General features: G+C 39.3%; 1 protein-coding gene across 14 annotated transcripts in view; it reads left to right on the top strand.

Annotated features, from left to right (window-relative positions):
- Ca-alpha1D (Ca[2+]-channel protein alpha[[1]] subunit D) overlaps positions 1–16647 on the top strand; it is a 72438-nt gene extending 55791 nt beyond the window's left edge. For 10 of the 14 annotated variants that reach the window (XM_046628281.2, XM_046628280.2, XM_046628278.2 and 7 more), the window contains 18 exons: positions 2052–2104; positions 4197–4343; positions 5637–5838; positions 6044–6313; positions 6402–6488; positions 6592–6780; positions 7846–7948; positions 8097–8248; positions 8650–8874; positions 9004–9208; positions 9318–9451; positions 9958–10059; positions 10469–10570; positions 10699–10814; positions 11171–11323; positions 13453–13496; positions 15696–15823; positions 16072–16647. In XM_046628281.2, coding sequence (XP_046484237.1) covers positions 2052–2104; positions 4197–4343; positions 5637–5838; positions 6044–6313; positions 6402–6488; positions 6592–6780; positions 7846–7948; positions 8097–8248; positions 8650–8874; positions 9004–9208; positions 9318–9451; positions 9958–10059; positions 10469–10570; positions 10699–10814; positions 11171–11323; positions 13453–13496; positions 15696–15823; positions 16072–16458 — 2799 coding nt within the window. In that variant the 3' untranslated portion in view covers positions 16459–16647. Of the gene's footprint in view, positions 1–2051; positions 2105–4196; positions 4344–5636; positions 5839–6043; positions 6314–6401; positions 6489–6591; positions 6781–7845; positions 7949–8096; positions 8249–8649; positions 8875–9003; positions 9209–9317; positions 9452–9957; positions 10060–10468; positions 10571–10698; positions 10815–10915; positions 11048–11170; positions 11324–13452; positions 13497–15695; positions 15824–16071 lie in introns of those variants that run through there. The other 4 variants (XM_046628283.2, XM_046628288.2, XR_006883496.2 and 1 more) reach the window with 3 other exon arrangements.
- The last annotated feature ends 2194 nt before the right edge of the window (positions 16648–18841 follow it).

The following is an 18841-nucleotide window of genomic DNA, read 5'->3' on the forward strand; positions in this document are numbered from 1 at the left end:
TTGACGATTCGATCCCTTGGAGAGAATCCTCTTCAGAAGGACTTTTTAGACTTATGGTTGCCAAAATTACAATGAGACCAACAAGATATTTCCATTTCCGATAGTCCTAGGCAATATATTTTACATGCCTGGGTTACTCAATGGTCTGTTGAAAAGACATTGGCAAGATCATTCACAATTAATAAAACTTCTGAACTCAGCTCACGCTTTTCATGCCCGTCGCGCGGCATTAAGCCTTGAGATTATCTAAGAACTGAGTACACTATAGGCTATGTAACTCTGAGGATGACTTTAGTACTGTGCTGGATGAAAATCGGCTAATCAGTTCAGGTAACCAGTGGTAGTTGAATCAACATAGTTATAAAAACGATAAAAAATTTTACATTTTTCGATGATAAAAATTTATATTATAACAGAATATTTAAGTTCCACGACAGTGTGGTGTCCGACATCGCGATGTTTAATAGCGGTATTTTCAAACCATAAATCCGCAAGTACCATCAAAGTAGCACGCCTACGTGTGTTTCTGCCGATTCAAAGCTATTGTATCGGCACATTGTTATTTATGTTTATAAAACGGATTATGCGCTCTTTGATGAAATTCATTTGCTTGCCGGAATAATGCGAGAGCATTTATGGGGTGAGTTTCTGCAGCGTGCTGTTTCTGTTATTATCAAGGATCAATAGATACATTTATTTCGAACTGCTGAAGATAATTTAATCTTTCTCCCATACTCGTGCAGATCATCGGTATAGTAGTGTCAACTGATATTGCACTCTAGTCTGGATATTAAATTTGGAATTGATCAGAGTTTCATTTATTTCATTCAGCTGAAGGCAACGCGCTTGGGTGAAGAACAATGAGCAAATTATGTAGACGCATAATGCAAGAATGACCATCATTTTTATTGAAACACGGTCCCTCTCTCAAAATCTTATCACCATGATCAACCGATCAACACCGACATTAGTAAAACAGAGGTCTAGCTCAAAACCCTTCAACAGACGTAAATAATTCCAAACAACCCCCGTATATACCCAAATAGTCTATCCTTATACATATATGCCTGCAATATATATGACAAATTATATCTCGTACATACAGGTATACATATAACGTATGCCGAAGAGTTGAAATCAGTGGGTGGACAAATTATCATTGCACGTGGGATTTATCACACTACTGCTAATGACTAAAGCTACAGTAAAACGGACCGTCTGTCGATCAGCCCAGATCTTCCATATTTAATAGAACGTGTCGATGTTCGTGTATGCAGATGACTATTATCCTGTATTATATTATATTATATTTCCTGGTAACTTCGGCGAGGCAGCATCAGTAGTATCAGTTGTATATGTATACACATATTGCTTGTATTGTCGCACACGACCTGAACGACAACGACGATGACGACGAGGACGACGACGACTGGAATAATCACACCGCTCACCTGCTTTATTTTTACCTATACGCGTCTATGAAAAAACTAGTTATAATAAATCTGCAATAAACTCTACGGGTTGTATGGGATGTATACACTGCACCATATCTAAATACAAATAATCGTCGTACAAGTAAAAAAATTGCGTTTTATACATATACATATATTTACAGTCAGCAGCATTTCTGAATGGAGTATAACATAAAAGTAACGCATCCCTCATTGCCCGCCATGTTGTATATATACACACACACACACACGCGCGCGCGCGCGCACCCGCACACGCACATACATACATGCATACATACATACATACATACATACATACATATATATATATATATATATATATATATACACACACACGCGCGCACGCGCGTGCGTGTGTGTGTATGTGTGCATGTTAAGATGAGGAATGTTTTTATTTTTGAATTTCGTTCGTCAATAATGTCTCTTCACTGTATCATTCAATTTTCATTACTCTCATTATAGTATACATAATTTATAAACATCATATTAACGCTGTGATAGTGGCTTCTGTGGGCTTGATGTTGAATTATCTTTACCGTTATACGGTGGTTATTAATCGAATTCTTGTCTGGTTTATAGGGTAAATTTTTCCGCTGCAACGACCGCTCGAAAATGACGGAACTGGATTGCCAGTGAGTACCATGCACATGATAGGCAATGTTTATACCATATGAGTGAAACCGTTCTTATTATCAGTGCGCATTTCTTCTGGAAGTCGCATTCGCCAATAATATAATCAGACTTGATAGATTAAGCGCCGACTTCTCATACGTGAGCTTTGTCATCTTTCCATGCAGGCAATGAGTTGGAAACCATCTTCAGCTGTTAATCACAGTTTATGGAGGTTATGTAGGACAAACGAATTTTTAAAGATTATATCGGATCTTAAATAGTTGATGCAGGGGTTTGCTAAGGCTTAGCACCATTTTATCGTTAACTAACTGATAACTGATGACTGCTGCAAATCATCATAACAGCACAATTTCATTTCGCCACTCGATGAAGAGGGAGAATTTTACATCTCATGCTCTGTGTCTAGTACACTTTGGGACAATGAATCTGAGACGACTAATTTTTTACACTAGACAGTTATGTTGGCAACACAGCGAAACCTGAAGCGCCATAGTGGGACGAGCGCGAAACAAACTCAATCTCAATAAACATAACACAACCCATGATCGTCGAATCTAATCTTAGAATACCGCGTGGATAATGATTTGTTGACGTGTCAATCCAACATGGTATTCTAAGGTTAGATTCGACGGTCATGGGTTATGTTATGTTTGTCGAGATGGAGTTTGTTTCGCGCTCGGCCGACTATGGCGCTGTAGATTTCTCTGTATTGCCAACATAACTGTCTAGAGTAAAAAAAAAAAAACATGTCTGCAGTTCGCACGTGGTAGAAGTGAAACCTTCAGAAACTAAACTGCGAGAGAATAAGGAGAATGAAGTACCAGGAGTGGAATAATTCTTCGTTTCATCGATAGTCGTTTCATTTCGTTTCATCGAGTTTAAAATCACTCGCGTATTAAAGAAATTTTCACCAACGGCACTAAAGAAGTTTTCACTTCAAAATTAACCGTCTCAGATTCATTGTCCCCAAGTGTACGTTGGCTCGGCTGTCCGCACGAATAAGAATTATTGGCTTCATTAGCAATACCTACGATTACTGCCATTACTGCCACGAAATTCAGTTCCATTTGGCATATAATATGGTCGTCGTAGCTGTAATTATCATACTTGAGTACAAGAATATGGTTGGTATCCTACTTTTATACCTTCTGACAGTGGCTACATTATCTAAACATACGAATAACGCATCGACAATTTTTTTGCTTCTACCAGACAAAAAGGTTACCGCGGCACGATTTTTCCCGACAGACAATAACAATAATAATAATATTTATTCGGCAATTTGGCTTCACACAGTATACCATATACATTTAAATTATGGTATACAGAATAGATTGGATTATTATGCGCATGCGCCGTCACTCAGCCTGCCAAGTTTCATCGTTTCCTCTCGGTATATGACTTTACGTTGTACACATGTGGACTTCGATTCTGAGACGGTTCATATTTTTGGACAAGTCGATTATGTTGGCAATGGAGAGCCAGCCTTTATGCAGCGCAACCGCCGCCGGTCGCGAAGTAGACTCAATTTTCGTTAACATAACTCAGAGCATTTGAATTTTGTACTGTTTCGTTATGTTATGTTAGCAAAGATTGAGCCTGTTATGACTGTTTCGGCTGTTTCGAAATCGGCCGGTGGTGGCACTGCGGGCTCATACTCCAGAGCGAACGTAACTAACTTGTCCAAGAAATTAGCCGTCTCAGAATCCGTGTCCACGTGTGTACTTGCATATGCAGACATGTAGGCATACCGATAGTCTCTGGTGAAAGTGCTACTTCGAGCCACTTAGCACAGCTACGCGGCACAGCCAGCTCCAACGCAAGCATAACTTTTACGGGAGCCGAGCGTGACAGACAAATGCTGCGAACGAAAATTTGTGCATGTGTTGGCGCTGGCGGTAACTGCGTGACTCGGGGTCAGCACTTTGGCTAGCGACTCCCGGTATACGCACTATGTCGGCTATACTATAGGTATGGGCACCTATAATTTGGCGAACGAATGTGGGAACTTTAATTGATAGCCATTAAGTTATGATTAAAACTTGATTTCGCATCAAAACGTTTATATAGGCTAAATTTCGATTTTTTCAGAGGCACGTATCTCGCGTTCGACGACGGTGATATCAATAAGCCATCGGTTGAGAATCGAAAATGGGACCAGAATACATTTCACTTTGATAACGTTGCTAAAGCTATGCTGACCTTGTTCACGGTGTCAACGTTCGAGGGCTGGCCCGCGTAAGAATTAATCTTATACGAATATTATTACATAACTTAACTCGATTATTAATATATTTCTATGTCCAAAGGCAATACTTGCGTGAAGTGCATACACTAATCGCAAGAAAAGAGGCTATCAATTAAAACGGGCTTAATCCCATTATGTACACCTATATAAACGTCATCCAACTATCAAACCATCCAACGACTGACTCTACCTTTACACTAACTACAATGAAACCCTGATTTCATACAAAATCTAAATTTCCTCCGCCTGGGACGCGCTAACCTGTATATGCAACTTGAATCTATAGTCTCTGCTCAACCATACACCTACGTCAACGCTAACTGCCAACTGGGATAGCTAATTTCCTATGGTCCTATTCGAATGATTCGTACCTGGATTCAATGAGTTTCACGTGTCAAAGCAAAATGCTGAAAAACATTCTGAATTTTATTAATATTTTTCCTATGGCTGTTCTACACTATACTATACAACGTTCACTCAACATAAGACGAGAAAATTCATTTTCTATGCATGGGTTCTTATGGGAAACCTCATTAAATATTGCGTTTTTAATTACGAATAGTTAGTGAAACAGATGAAAGTTGAACGAAAACACTAGCAAAAAATATTGGACTCTTCACCGGGTGATTTTCACCTCGAGATCGGCAAAAATCACCCCCCTATAATATCTGCGGCAAAACTGACCTTGAAACTGGTATTTGAGATCGGTGTAAGTAAAAAAGTGGGTTTAACTGAAACAATTCTCTTTGTCAAGAGGAACGAAAGACTCTTTGGAATCATGGCTCGTCAAGGAATCGTTCTCATCGAAAGAACTCACACGAAGGGAAAGGAATTCTTGAACCAACAAAATAAATTTTGTTAGAGTCCATTTACTTTAATTAAGTATCCTTTTTTTTTGTTCCGAATACGAAGGCATCAATAAAACAATTTCGATTCAATGACTTAATGACATCAATTACGACGATTACCCTGATAGAATTAAAAACGATTGCATGTGAAATATCCCGACGAACAATAACTATGATGTTTAAATACTTTCAATCATAAATGAATGGGTTTAATAGCAACGCAATCATTGCGCCCACAACGAAATTGAGTCTTGCACATCGAGAAATTACTATGGAAAATGATTATTAAGCCCTCATTGCCCAACCATTTATCTTCACTGACAATAGTGGTACTTCTTAATTACCTTAGTTGAAAGAGTAAAAAAAATAATGCTCTCCGATAGCTAGAACCGATGATGCCTAGATTATACACTGTCGTATAATTATTAATTCCAGATTACTGCAGGTATCCATTGATTCGAATAAAGAAGACAACGGACCCATCCACAACTTTCGACCAATAGTTGCCGTTTACTACATCGTATATATCATTATCATTGCATTTTTTATGGTCAACATATTCGTAGGCTTTGTTATAGTGACATTCCAAAACGAGGGTGAGCAAGAATACAAGAATTGCGAATTGGATAAGAATCAGGTGAGCACTGGAGAAAATATCTATATTTTCATCAGTGTATGCGGCGCAGGATATTTATGTACATACCTACCCTGCACTGGCATGCGGCAATATTTTGTTATAATTATTGAGTAACTTGACAAACCTCACATAGGCATAGGTGAACCATGCATTTATACATGTCTGTACAGCATTGTATACGTACAATATCCCTTCATTATCGCAGCGCAACTGCATAGAGTTTGCACTAAAAGCGAAACCGGTACGGCGTTACATTCCCAAACATCGTATACAATACAAAGTTTGGTGGTTCGTCACATCACAACCGTTCGAATACACCATATTCACCCTCATTATGATAAATACGGTCACTCTGGCGATGAAATTCTACGAGCAGCCACAGTTTTACACGGACGCCTTGGACATACTGAACATGATTTTCACAGCAGTCTTTGCTCTTGAGTTCGTGTTCAAGCTAGCCGCATTCAAATTCAAGGCAAGCATGTGATTTTTATTCTATTATACAGCCGTTATCAAATTAATGTTTAGAAATTCAACATAACTTGTATATAATTTGATCGTAGAATTACTTCGGAGATGCCTGGAATGTCTTTGACTTCATCATTGTACTAGGAAGCTTCATAGATATCGTGTACTCCGAGGTCAGAGGGGTACGTACACTTCGAAATAAACTCAAATTTGAATCGTCAAAGCTTTCAAAAATGTTTGCAACTGTAAAAACATTGTAACCTTTACCGATTGGAATTGCTTCAGGGCGGATCCAGTATCATCTCCATAAATTTTTTTCGCTTATTCCGCGTGATGCGCTTGGTGAAACTCTTAAGCAGAGGGGAAGGTATCCGAACTTTGTTATGGACATTCATCAAGTCTTTCCAAGCTCTACCATATGTCGCTCTTCTGATCGTAATGCTGTTCTTCATATATGCTGTTATCGGGATGCAGGTAATTATAATGGCTCATGCATGAACCAGATGAGGAGTCTACCGATTTAAAAACTTATGATTAACATGATCACATCACCTCTAGTTTTCCGTCGTTGTTTGCATAGTAAGATAGTTTCTTAATTGAAATTTCACTCGGAAGGTAGCAGACAGCATTTCTTTTATTTTTGTTTTTGTTTTTCGATGAATGTACAAATATTCTAAATTAGTTGGTGAAATTTGCTGCCTTGATTTACCTTGTCTATCCTTCAATTGAATATCCAATAGTATTCGTAACATTCATTTCTTGGTCTCATTTTCGAGCTGAAGGTAAAGTTTGTGGCATTACTTCGATCAAATCTACAAATTCTGGCATAACACTCTGAAACAAGATAATTGAATGTATCTGTACTTGTATCATGCTATATAACCAGAGTTGTTCTTTTCAACACTCCCCTAAAGCCATAACACAGAGCTGTCTCTTTGCCCTGCAGCTATAGTAGATGTATACATATACGTATATATACGTTTGAAGTAGGAACTCTGCGCGTAAAGCGAGCCCAGGAATGACCATCATTGTTTGGTTTACCAAGCATCCTAGTGATGCTCGGCTCGCACAAAAAAAAAAAGATTGCATACGTTCATTCCACCTCTCGTTGTATATTATAAAACTACCTTATTGTTATATTGCAAGCAAAGTTATATATAGCACTACTTTTGCACTCAATAGTACAAAGAGAAAAAATCATTCCATTTTATGAAAATGTAATTACAGTTAACCGCCTCTGCGCACAAATAGCAAGTCCGACTTTTTTTCGTAAAAACTACGTCGGTTGAGACCAAAATCTGTTCATTCGTTCTCGAGGTATCGGCCGACAAACAATTGATAACACATACACCTGTCCACCCCGAAAAAGGGAAATCTCATGAGAACTCTACTTTTTATTTTCTGAATAGTTAGAAAAGGGAGCCGCTAGAAGTTAAAAACAATGCGAGAGTGCGGCGTTATTAATAGTATTTTAACGGACTGAATGATGACGCATTTCATATAGACGTTGCAACCGTATAATAATTACTTAACGTACAGGTATTCGGTAAAATTGCCCTTGACGACGATACAGAGATACATCGCAACAACAACTTCCAAACGTTTCCGCAATCTGTTCTGGTCCTATTCAGATCGGCTACAGGTAAATGCTCAACATAAATATATAGTAGTATACTTGTGTGTACGTTAAGGGAACGCTAACATTGTACCATAAAAATTGTTGTCAAATAAGCTGTTTACAACCTAAAGAAACGAAATATTACTCATGTCAATGCTTGGGCCATTTACAGGTGAGTCTTGGCAGGATATCATGATGGATTGTGCGGCACGAGGGAACGAAGTAAAGTGTGACAATAGAAGTGACGAAAGAAATTCGACTGGATGCGGGTCAAACATTGCGTTCCCGTACTTTATTTCTTTTTACGTACTCTGTTCCTTTCTTGTAAGTAGTGCCGTTCCCACGTACTTAATTTTTTTCTATGTAGACATTGCCTTATTGCTAGTTGCGTTGCACAATATTGTCGGCATATGTGCATACCGCAAAAGTTGAGGAGAAAGCATAATGCTTGTTTTGTCCGTTGTCAAATTCATCTGAATAATATTATAATTTGCAACACCTGCTTGTAAAGTTATATTGTCTGGAGCGTGCGTAAAGAGCCCCATTTCCAAGCAGTGCAAAAATATAACGTTGGTATATATGGGATGTCACTGCCACCGTAGATGTTGCTCAGATCAAACTTTTTGCGCAGGTGTTGCTAAAAATATCGTGTGTGACACGTGCGGATAACATTTTCCGCGTTCGTTAGATCATATATTATATACGTTGGTACTGGGATATTACAGATTATCAACCTGTTCGTAGCAGTTATAATGGATAATTTCGATTACTTGACCAGAGACTGGTCTATACTTGGTCCGCATCATCTCGACGAGTTTATTAGACTGTGGTCCGAATACGATCCCGACGCCAAGGGCCGTATCAAGCATCTTGACGTTGTTACTTTGTTACGTAAAATATCACCGCCATTGGGATTTGGTAAACTTTGTCCCCATAGAGTTGCTTGCAAGGTGAGACGCCAGGAAGAAAATTAGTAGCTTTTCTTCATTTGTCGATTTTGAAACATGATGTCCAGAATTTCATCGATGTCTCGCTCGGTGTTGCATATATCATCGATTTCTATACCTATTTCTTTGCAGCGATTAGTGTCGATGAACATGCCCCTTAACAGCGACGGTACTGTATTATTCAACGCAACCTTATTCGCAGTTGTGCGAACCTCACTCAGAATAAAAACTGAAGGTAATATCGATGATGCAAACGCGGAGCTGAGGGCTGTAATAAAGAAGATATGGAAGCGAACCAGTCCGAAACTATTGGACCAAGTCGTACCACCTCCCGGAGGTCGGTATCAAATTTTCTCTCAATTCCCATAATTCATCCTTCAATTGAAGAAATCTCAATAACGATAACAATAATGATAATAATATCGAATTTGCCTCTTAAACTTCAGTGGACGACGAAGTTACAGTTGGTAAGTTCTACGCCACGTTTCTTATTCAAGACTACTTCCGACGCTTCAAAAAACGAAAGGAACAGGAAATGAAAGAAGGTGACAAAGACTGTCACAACACGGTAACCTTGCAGGTCAGTGATTTACTATAGAAAGATGTATCTGTCCTAAAACAGAGCAGTAAAATGTTTCAAGAAATAACTAATTCGATCAACTTTTCATTCCTTGGATCTACTGATTCTGATGTGATAACTTGCGAACGGGTACACGCATTTACGAAAGCGTAGCAAATTTCAACACATCTACATGTGATAAAAATGCGTCTTAAAAGAATATCATGAAGAAATAAAAATTCACCATTCACGACCCATTAGTACTGACTGATTTGAATTTTTTTTTAACTCGGTTTCCGTAAGCAATAAAAACAGAATGAACGCGTGTATGGATTGCACATTTGTTATAAAATTAATTCAATCAGAATCTTCTTGAAGGATAACTGGTTATTGAGTACAGATTTCAAACAATATCTATATATGCCAAGACCGTGCGGCATATGCCTCACCTAATCACCCAATGAAGAATGTCTCTAAAAATTCCGACTTTACAGTCCTAGTGTCGTCTAACAAAATTTTCTTACAAGGCTGGTTTGCGAACGCTTCACGAAGCTGGACCAGAACTAAAGCGAGCAATTTCTGGCAACTTGGAAGAGCTGCTGGACGATAATCCTGAACCAACGCACAGGGTAAGCCCTGGGTTTACAATCAGTGTAGATTAGATGTATATGTATGTATAATATATAGGAATGATTGAATTCGTCGAAGTTGGTCGGGTTTTTTGACATCAGTTTATTAATTACGACGTTTTGATCGGGCTATCCGCCGATCTTCATCAGGAAAATATTGATATCCTACAGGCATTTACAGGTGTTTACATATTCGCCGTTGTGGAGGAAGTGATGTACATGTAAACACCTAATGCCTGTATGATGTCAATATTTTCCTGATGATGATCGGCGGGTAGCCCGATCGAAACGTGCTAATTAGTAAGTTGATGTCAAAAAACTAACCGACTTCGACGAATTCAACATTTCTTAAAAAATTTCATGGTCACGAATTCTTCAATTATATAATATATGTTTATTTACTTTCCAGAGAAATCACTCATTGTTTGGTAGCGTCTGGTCCAGTATGCGAAAAGGGCACCACAATTTTCACCGAGCCAAATCGTTGAAAGTTGATTCGACCGTTTCAAAGGTGACGCGAGTTCATTCGTATTCCCGATTTCAAACCTAAATTATTACTTTGTCACGAGTCTGAGGATTTACCCATTGTATCATTCGACATGTATGTGGTGTTAATGAAGTTGATTGTCGTAACTCCAGGTTTCACCGACCAATTCGATTGACTTTTTACCCTACGTATCGACGAAAAGAGCCATCAACGATACCCAAAATCAAGTAACTGCCAGGTCACATCAGGTTGTGCCAAACGTTGTCGGGTAAATATTACCTCGTATACTGATACAGATATTTACATTGATACCATAGTTATTAGCTATTGGTCTGTAGATACGAGTAAAATCGATTCCAACATCCCTAGTTCCAGTGGAGCATAGCAGAAATAAGGTTGACAGCACTGGCTTTGAAATACACGCAAGCTCGGCTCGACACACCGCTGCAGATGGTTAGAAACTGCCAGTGCCAACCTCGTTTCTGGCCCGCTGAAATTAGGGGGGTTGGATTGAACTTTACTCGATTGTACGTATCCAACTAGTCGCATCCACGTCTACAATTTATCTCTGCGAAACTCATGTGTAAATAAAGTATACAATGTTAATATTACACTTCTACTCAGTAGGAGCTTCGGTGACAACGCCATGAACCAGATGGCCGCAGACCCGAGGCAAATACATGCCGAAGAAAATATTCCTCTGCGACCACTGACGGTATTCGGAAATTCTTCGGATATACACCAGATGAACTACCAGAACTCTTACAAATTAATTGAGTAAGTCACCGGCTGAAACGCCTGAATTATTAATGCTACGTTGCCCAATTAACAATTAGATGGATAGAAAGGGGGAAGGAATTCCCGAAGTGCGGAAAATGGAAGCAATAGACCTCGCACGGGACAAATCTCCACCATCTTATAATTGGTAGAAATATGGGACGTTTCCCTCTCGAAAATCCAGTAGGGAAGTTTCATATGTGAGGAAACTCGGTACCTCAACTCGCTGAATTTTCGAAGGGCAGCCAAACGCGCTTACCTGTATAAGAGAAATTGTACGCGGACCATTTGTTTGGTCCAACTTGAGTATTTCTTGACAAGTACCTCGTTATATTGTTTTTATCAAAGGCGCATTAAAAGTGGAGCTCTGCATAGCAGTTTAGCGGGACGCAAGTAGGCAATTTCATCTCATTGTCAGTGTTGTAAAGATAGGGTCGCGCATGCGCAGTCCACAGTTGCCTCACTTTCGTCCTTAGGGGGGAGAAATAGGCCACTCGCGTCACGCAAAATTAGCACGCAAAGCCCACTACTTTTCATTCACTTGCTATAAAAACTATCTTGTGTGATTCGGGTCAAAAGTTCGCGGTAACCTAATGCCCACAAAGCTGCGCATTCAACCGTCTAACGACGTCTTGCATGTTACAGCTCCTTACTGAATAGTTTTCAGTAAGGAGGACCATTTTTAACTAAACTTGACTAGTATACGCCAAAGGTGAGCACAATATTCTTCCAGCGTGTAGTAAATCGAAATGTCAATGATCTGGAAGCACTGTGAGTAAAGCTTGTGCGCGCTGATGAAACCAACTGAAACTGCTGTGAAGAACGGACAAAGAAAATCACCCCACAGTATTGATTTTTTTCGTCGACTTGCTCAGGTCTCGTATACACAGAGCATGTACTATATGCAAATTGAGAGGAAATACCGCGATGAGGGCCGAAAATATTTATTTCTGTTTGAAGAAAATGTTACTTACTGTTACTTACTGTTTCTTGTAAATGAGCGTTTTTTATAGGAATATTTATCGGAACGTTATATTAACAGTATACCAGATCATTTTGTGCAAAGGCCCCATAGGGGATATTGTTATGTAATCGTCTGATACCATCAGCAACCGAACTGAGCATGGTAGTCACCGTGAATTTGCTACACAACTACTCGTGGTGCATTATTTGCTTTCGCATTTTCTATACTAAAGCGCTCCATCGGGACTTTTCATAAAATGATTTAATATGATGGAGAAAACTCGAAGTAATATTAGCGGATATGTCAGCACTGCATTGCTTTGGTGCACGAATTGCACTAAGAATCAGTGACATGAAATTCTCACGATCAGTGCAGAGTGACTTGAATAAAAGAAGATTGAAATATTGCGAAAGTACGTAAATGTATCTATCGTGGCAGCTGTGGATTTCCAGAGACCATTATTTTTTGCGACACGACAAACTATTAAAACAAAATTTCTATCTCCTCGGATAGGTTAATTTTATTACTACCTTTCATCCAAAAAAGTCTTGAAGTCAAGAAACAGATTCACACGAGAAACGATAGCTGCACTTATAATTTAGTATACGTTCATATGTTTACGAAAAATTTAAATCTTGATTGATTCAGATCATTCTGCACGGAACATTTCTTGGGCTTCTTGAAAATGTGTACATTTTATGAAAAAAATCTTTGAATATTTTCTAACGCACGCGGAAATGACATAGCTAGAGAAAATTTTCGTTAAAAAGATTTATTCGTTGATAAGAGAAAAGAAATTTTTGCTATGGAGGCCTTTACCCTCCTGATGTTTCTCGATTCGTAGAAATTTGGAGCCACGGTTGTGACTTATTATTTCCTCCTCCCTTTCTAGAAGTCGAATATGTCACCCATTTGCAGACCACACGGTGTATCGAATGTACATACATACTCATGTGAATCCATGCATATACCTACGTACGCATATTGTATGCAAAGAGGCATACATGCCTATGTACACATTCGTTGACACCGGGTATAGACCAATTGCAAGTGCCATTTTGCATAATTTACTTGCGACGATCGTAGACATCGTCATCCTCTAATACAACACTACGTTTCAAATTTCATTACCGTTCCATGTTTTGTTGATTGTCATACGTTTCAGCGGGCAAAGTTGCGGCAACTATCTCCACCCGAAAAATGAATATGGTAAGATTAGTTGGGGCTTTTTTCAAATATCATAGAGTAATCGTCTACAATTCATCCTAAAGCCTTTCTTGTAAAATTCTTTGGCATGTTTGCAGTGTATGATAAATCTTGCTTTGGTTGATATTTTCCAAATTGTGCATCTAACTATACCGACATGGAAATTGAAATTATATAATATTACGAACTGCAACAGTAAACTAACCAACAGGTACATGTATGTTGCAACTACGCAACATAATACCGGACTGTGGCTGTAGAAACAATGTTACCGGAAACCAGCGATAATTTTTAGAAGACGGAGGGGGTCCAAAATTACGTGACGTAATGTTAAATCCTACCCCGCCAACCCGTAACGTTGTACATAGTTTGGAAAGAAGAAAATTATACTTGTATTGAAAGAGTGTTTATTAAGAAAGTAATTAAATTTGTAGCTGATTCTGAGATTAATAATGCCACAGTCTCACGCCATTCTGGGAAAAATCTGACATCTACTAACATTACGAGTTACACTCTGTGGCCGCTAATTGGGAAGCTTATCTCCGGAGTGTAAATACAAATAGACGTATTCCCTATGCCTACACACAGTATACGCGCGATTCGTATCGTAACTATGGAGACAAATATTGTTTATTAGGGTACACCAAAATTACAAACTTACAATTAACAAGAAATACGTTACTGCTATCACCCAATATCTATTTTTGACAATGTGTACAGGATTCGTTGGTGAACTGAACAAGCTCGTGAATATGTCATACGTGAATATGCATGCATCTCCCCTCTCATCACATTAAGTGATCAAAGATCTAAGAACCCGGGTATTGACTCTATTGCGGATCGGGCTGCAGTTATCATGACTGATCTGTGTGTGAATTGATACCCGTATGATGCAAACCATTGTGCGAGAAGGATAGTTGGCTCACGTAACTTACTAAATCTCGGTAGAACAAAGGCATTGGCTTATTACCGACCTCTGTACACGTACAGATCTACATGCGGTTACGCGTCGCTGCTGCAGTCAGTAACGAGCTCCACACGATATGCTTGTACGAGAAACTATGGAATACCACCATAATTTACAAATATGTAAGGCGGAATCGCGGATTGAATAAAAAATAATTTGCCAATTGTGTTAAGCAGCATTTGCTGATGTACCAGTTTTTGACGAATTGGATTTTTGGCTGTTTAAAACTCGATATTTCGACCCTTTCAGTGAGTGACCATTGTACTTTCTTACCTGCGCCCCTCAATCGAAGCTCTGTGGAAACCAAAAATATAATTACTTCTACAGTGTATGATTCATTCCGAAGGAGCACACTGAAAAATATAAGCTACCCCCCCCCCCCCCCTCTCCCTCATGATTATCACGCGATTAATCGGAATGAACCAAAGAGTTTCTTGACTGATAAATTTAACGTGATACACGTATCCGACCATAACTTTGTTCTTTCGCCTGGGATACAAAAGTCATGAGCCTTCCAAAAGTATTTCAAGTATTCAACACTCAAATACGCATGTACGTATTATGGTATATATCAGACTGGCCATTAGTGAGGTGAAATTAAATTTCGATCTGGCCGCCTTCCAAAACAGTTACGAATTAATACGGAAAAATCCACGTAAAACCTTAGCTATATCCATTGTGAGCAAAGGATGCCTGAGTAAAGCAGCATGACCCAAGGCAAGTGTTGTAATCACACTAGTACTCTTGCGATTGCAACACTAACCTTCGCAGTTCACGCTGCAACTTAACATGCATCGAAAATCGCCCACTTGCCACGCTTATAAAGACCGTATATCATTTCAGCACCCAGAGAAAAAAAAACGTTTCATTTCAATGAAGAAAAGTTCATGCTTACAGACACCTGGTTTTCTCATTGGATACTGCTGGGATTTTAGTTAAGTTTTTTAATACTGATTTTCAACTGTTTTGGAGGGTGCCGGATCAAAATCGAATTTGACCCCTATTAAAGGCCAGTACAGTATTATATATCTATCTGTAATTTCATACTAAGGTTTTGCATTTGTTTTCATATTAACAGTACGCGTGAAACCTCATCCGATGATTGTTAATTTAATGCTCGTAACTAAGTACTTGATATCAGCAGGAAAGCGTTACATTTTTATATGCAGTGCCGTTAGTAATCCCGTTCCAAGATTATGCCTGGGCAGAGTGGTTCTTAATCTTTCCAATTATAGTTACCTGGTCTGGCGAGAGTAATGGAAATGCCGGACCGGATCGTCTGTCGCACAGTCTACCGGGGAGTCCAGCGGATCGAAAACCAAACTTTGACGTCATCGGCAGCGCGGAAAGTCTCGTCGGGCGGGTGAGTTTCAACAGAATCGATCATACCGGACTGCCGACCACAGTGATTGGAAATCGGTGCTGGTGCAGATTTCGTATGGGCAATCTCAAGTTGACGACCGAACAAATGAAAGAAATACATAAATAGTCCACGAACGTATTGCTATTCGGATTAATTAATGGACACATGCCGTAATAATGTGCACATGGGTTCATGCATAGTACACGATACTGATCATTTATAGACTCATATCAGTTATTTTTGTGCAGGTACTCGTTGAGCAAGGCCTCGGTAAATATTGCGACTCTGACTTCGTGAAGTATACATCTAGGGAAATGCAAGAGGCGTTGGATATGACCAAGGAAGAGATGGATCACGCGGCTCACCTCCTATTACTCAATGAACAAAGGGGTCAGAACCTCAGCTATCAATTACAACAATCGGATCAAGTGCCAGACGGAAATCTTAGACCGAGTCTCAGACAGCGTGATCAACATGCAAATCGTCCCCGGATGCAACGGCAGAACGATTATATGACAAGTCAACAAATAGCCACGACGTATCGTCAACGGCAACATGAGTACCAACACCCACATCGTCGACATCAGCAACAGCCGCCACAACAGCAAAAGCAACAACAACAATCACCGTCCTAACAATGTTACGCGCAACGTATACACGCATACGATGACCCACGCGATGTGCCCTTATATCTTCAATTTCTCTATAACAATTCCATATCGGTGTTGTTATGTTGCGTGGTACCCAAAATTCTATCTCATTGTTAAAGTATAATCACGACCTGGAAATAGTTGTCGGATTTCAAAGAAACCGTTTAAAATGGATGTGTTTTTACGACACGGTGAATCAATCGCGATTTTTCCAAGCAATAGCGATATCATCTTGATATGGATTATCAGTGAGACGAAGCAGGGTGTTTGAAGTATTGGTCGTGCAAGTTAGAATGACTAAAATACGATGAACATATAAATGAAATTTATTTTTTAATATAATTCAAACAAACCAAATTTGCGGCCGGTATAGTGGTGGGTGTGGAGTGGTATGCTCAGAACTACCCTAATATGTTCACCATGCTCAATAATGACTGCAGAAACATTAGTCTCGCCAGTATTCTTCATCATTGCTTACAGGTATGAAGAGGAGATTTCGGTAGAATGCAAAAGTTTCAAATCTTTGAATGAATATTTCTGAAATTATTACTAATTGCCTGGAATCCTGCAATTGTAATTACTACCAAATTTGAACTCAATAAGTCAAGGAATAGAGAATTATGAAGATTTTCTTCAAATTTCTCCGATACGTTCCTTGCGCATGATTAGCTCCAATCATACAGGGCTAAAGTATTTAATCGATACATCTACTACCGTGGACTCAAAATTGTCTCGAGAATTTTTTTATTAGAGTTTTCTAAGTCATTTAGTTTTTTATCTGAACTGACAGAATTTTTCTTTTCATATTTAAACAATATTTCACCAAAGTCACCTCTTGAATAGTTATATTATGGAGACTATACAAAAATACCAAATTCCATGCAAACAAATATCTGGCTAATATAAGATGGCACTAGTTTTCCGTATGCACCGAAGACAGTGGAGGGAGTATAAGGCGGCAGATTGAATTGGAGACTTTCTACCAATCTCATCGGAAGATCATCGATTGGTCGATCTTGGACATCCCTGCAACCAAAGCCACTTCGGTGCAAAAGCAACACTAGCGACGCTAGTGGTACAAAAATAAACCTAATGTGTACAATTACTGTGAGAAGTTCTGTCAATTCTCCCACTTGAGTTCGGTCTCCTTGTGTAGTCTCCATGAGTTTTATTCTAATCAAAGGTGGCCAGCAAAGTGCAGAAATAGGTTCTTACCATGTCCACAATGACGTTTTGCAATTGCACTATCTCATTGAATTAGACATTATTACTATGACAGCTGCTTGTTATTAGTGATATACAATTTATACAGCTCACAATATTTCCCGGTGAACGGAATGAAATTTTTCTATTCCTATCTATCAATTCTCCGATAATTTTGCGTCAAAAATTGTCGCGGATCCCTGGATCCTGGGTGTAAACGAAAGTCGAACGAATAACGGCAGTCGATACCTGGCACTCATTGCCACACCACCATACGCCAACCACAACTTATTGTTAGTACAGAGAATTGGTTTGTCGATAGAAATGAAAAGAAATATTTCTAATAGAAAGGATTCGCGTAGCCCTTATTATTCCTCACCCATAAGCCGCGTACACATCTGAGCACAAATGGGAACGGCGCAAGGCAAGGCCGAATGGATGCTTTATTCATGGATTTTGTTAATACGTATGAAAACGACCGAGACAACAAACGCGATAGTTGTCCGGTTGCGTTCGCGTATCGTCCGTAGCAATGAACAAGTCAAAATCCCCTCCACGGCCATTTAACTATAATATAACTGGAACGGCATCTACTATTCTACGGCATCGATGAGCAGCGAGCCGAGAAAGATAGCGTCATGGGCCGTGTTCGACGGTCTCTTCTTTTTGATGAATTCCTTCAAAATGATAGGAGCGCACGTGCAGAACGTACTTCCTGCTGCGCGAGACCGGCACTTGCGTAAATTATTACAATGAGAATATAACCTCAAAACCTGGGTAATTTGGCCAAACCACGTGTCAAACACTGTCGGTATTGTTTTTACTGTCGATTTTTCTTTGTACCTAGAACAAAAGATGTCTCAGAAGCAACACGTTATCGCAAAACACGTAACTTGTTGACACATTGTATCAGGTTATGAGGTTATATCCTTAGTGTAATAATTTGCGCATGTGGCGGTCTCGCGCAGCAGGAAGTACGTTCTGCGCGCGCGCTCCTATCATTTTGAAGGAATTCATCAAAAAGAACAGACCGTCGAACACGGCCATGACGTATTTCGTCTATGCTTATAGCGTTACGCATGCGCTTGTGACGGTATCGTAAAGCGTGTGCAAAAAATTAATCTATCACGGGCATCACCACTCTTCACACCACGGTTAAAATATC

Source organism: Neodiprion pinetum, chromosome 5 (assembly GCF_021155775.2).
Source record: "Neodiprion pinetum isolate iyNeoPine1 chromosome 5, iyNeoPine1.2, whole genome shotgun sequence".
In the NCBI taxonomy this organism is placed as follows: Eukaryota; Metazoa; Arthropoda; class Insecta; order Hymenoptera; family Diprionidae; genus Neodiprion; species Neodiprion pinetum.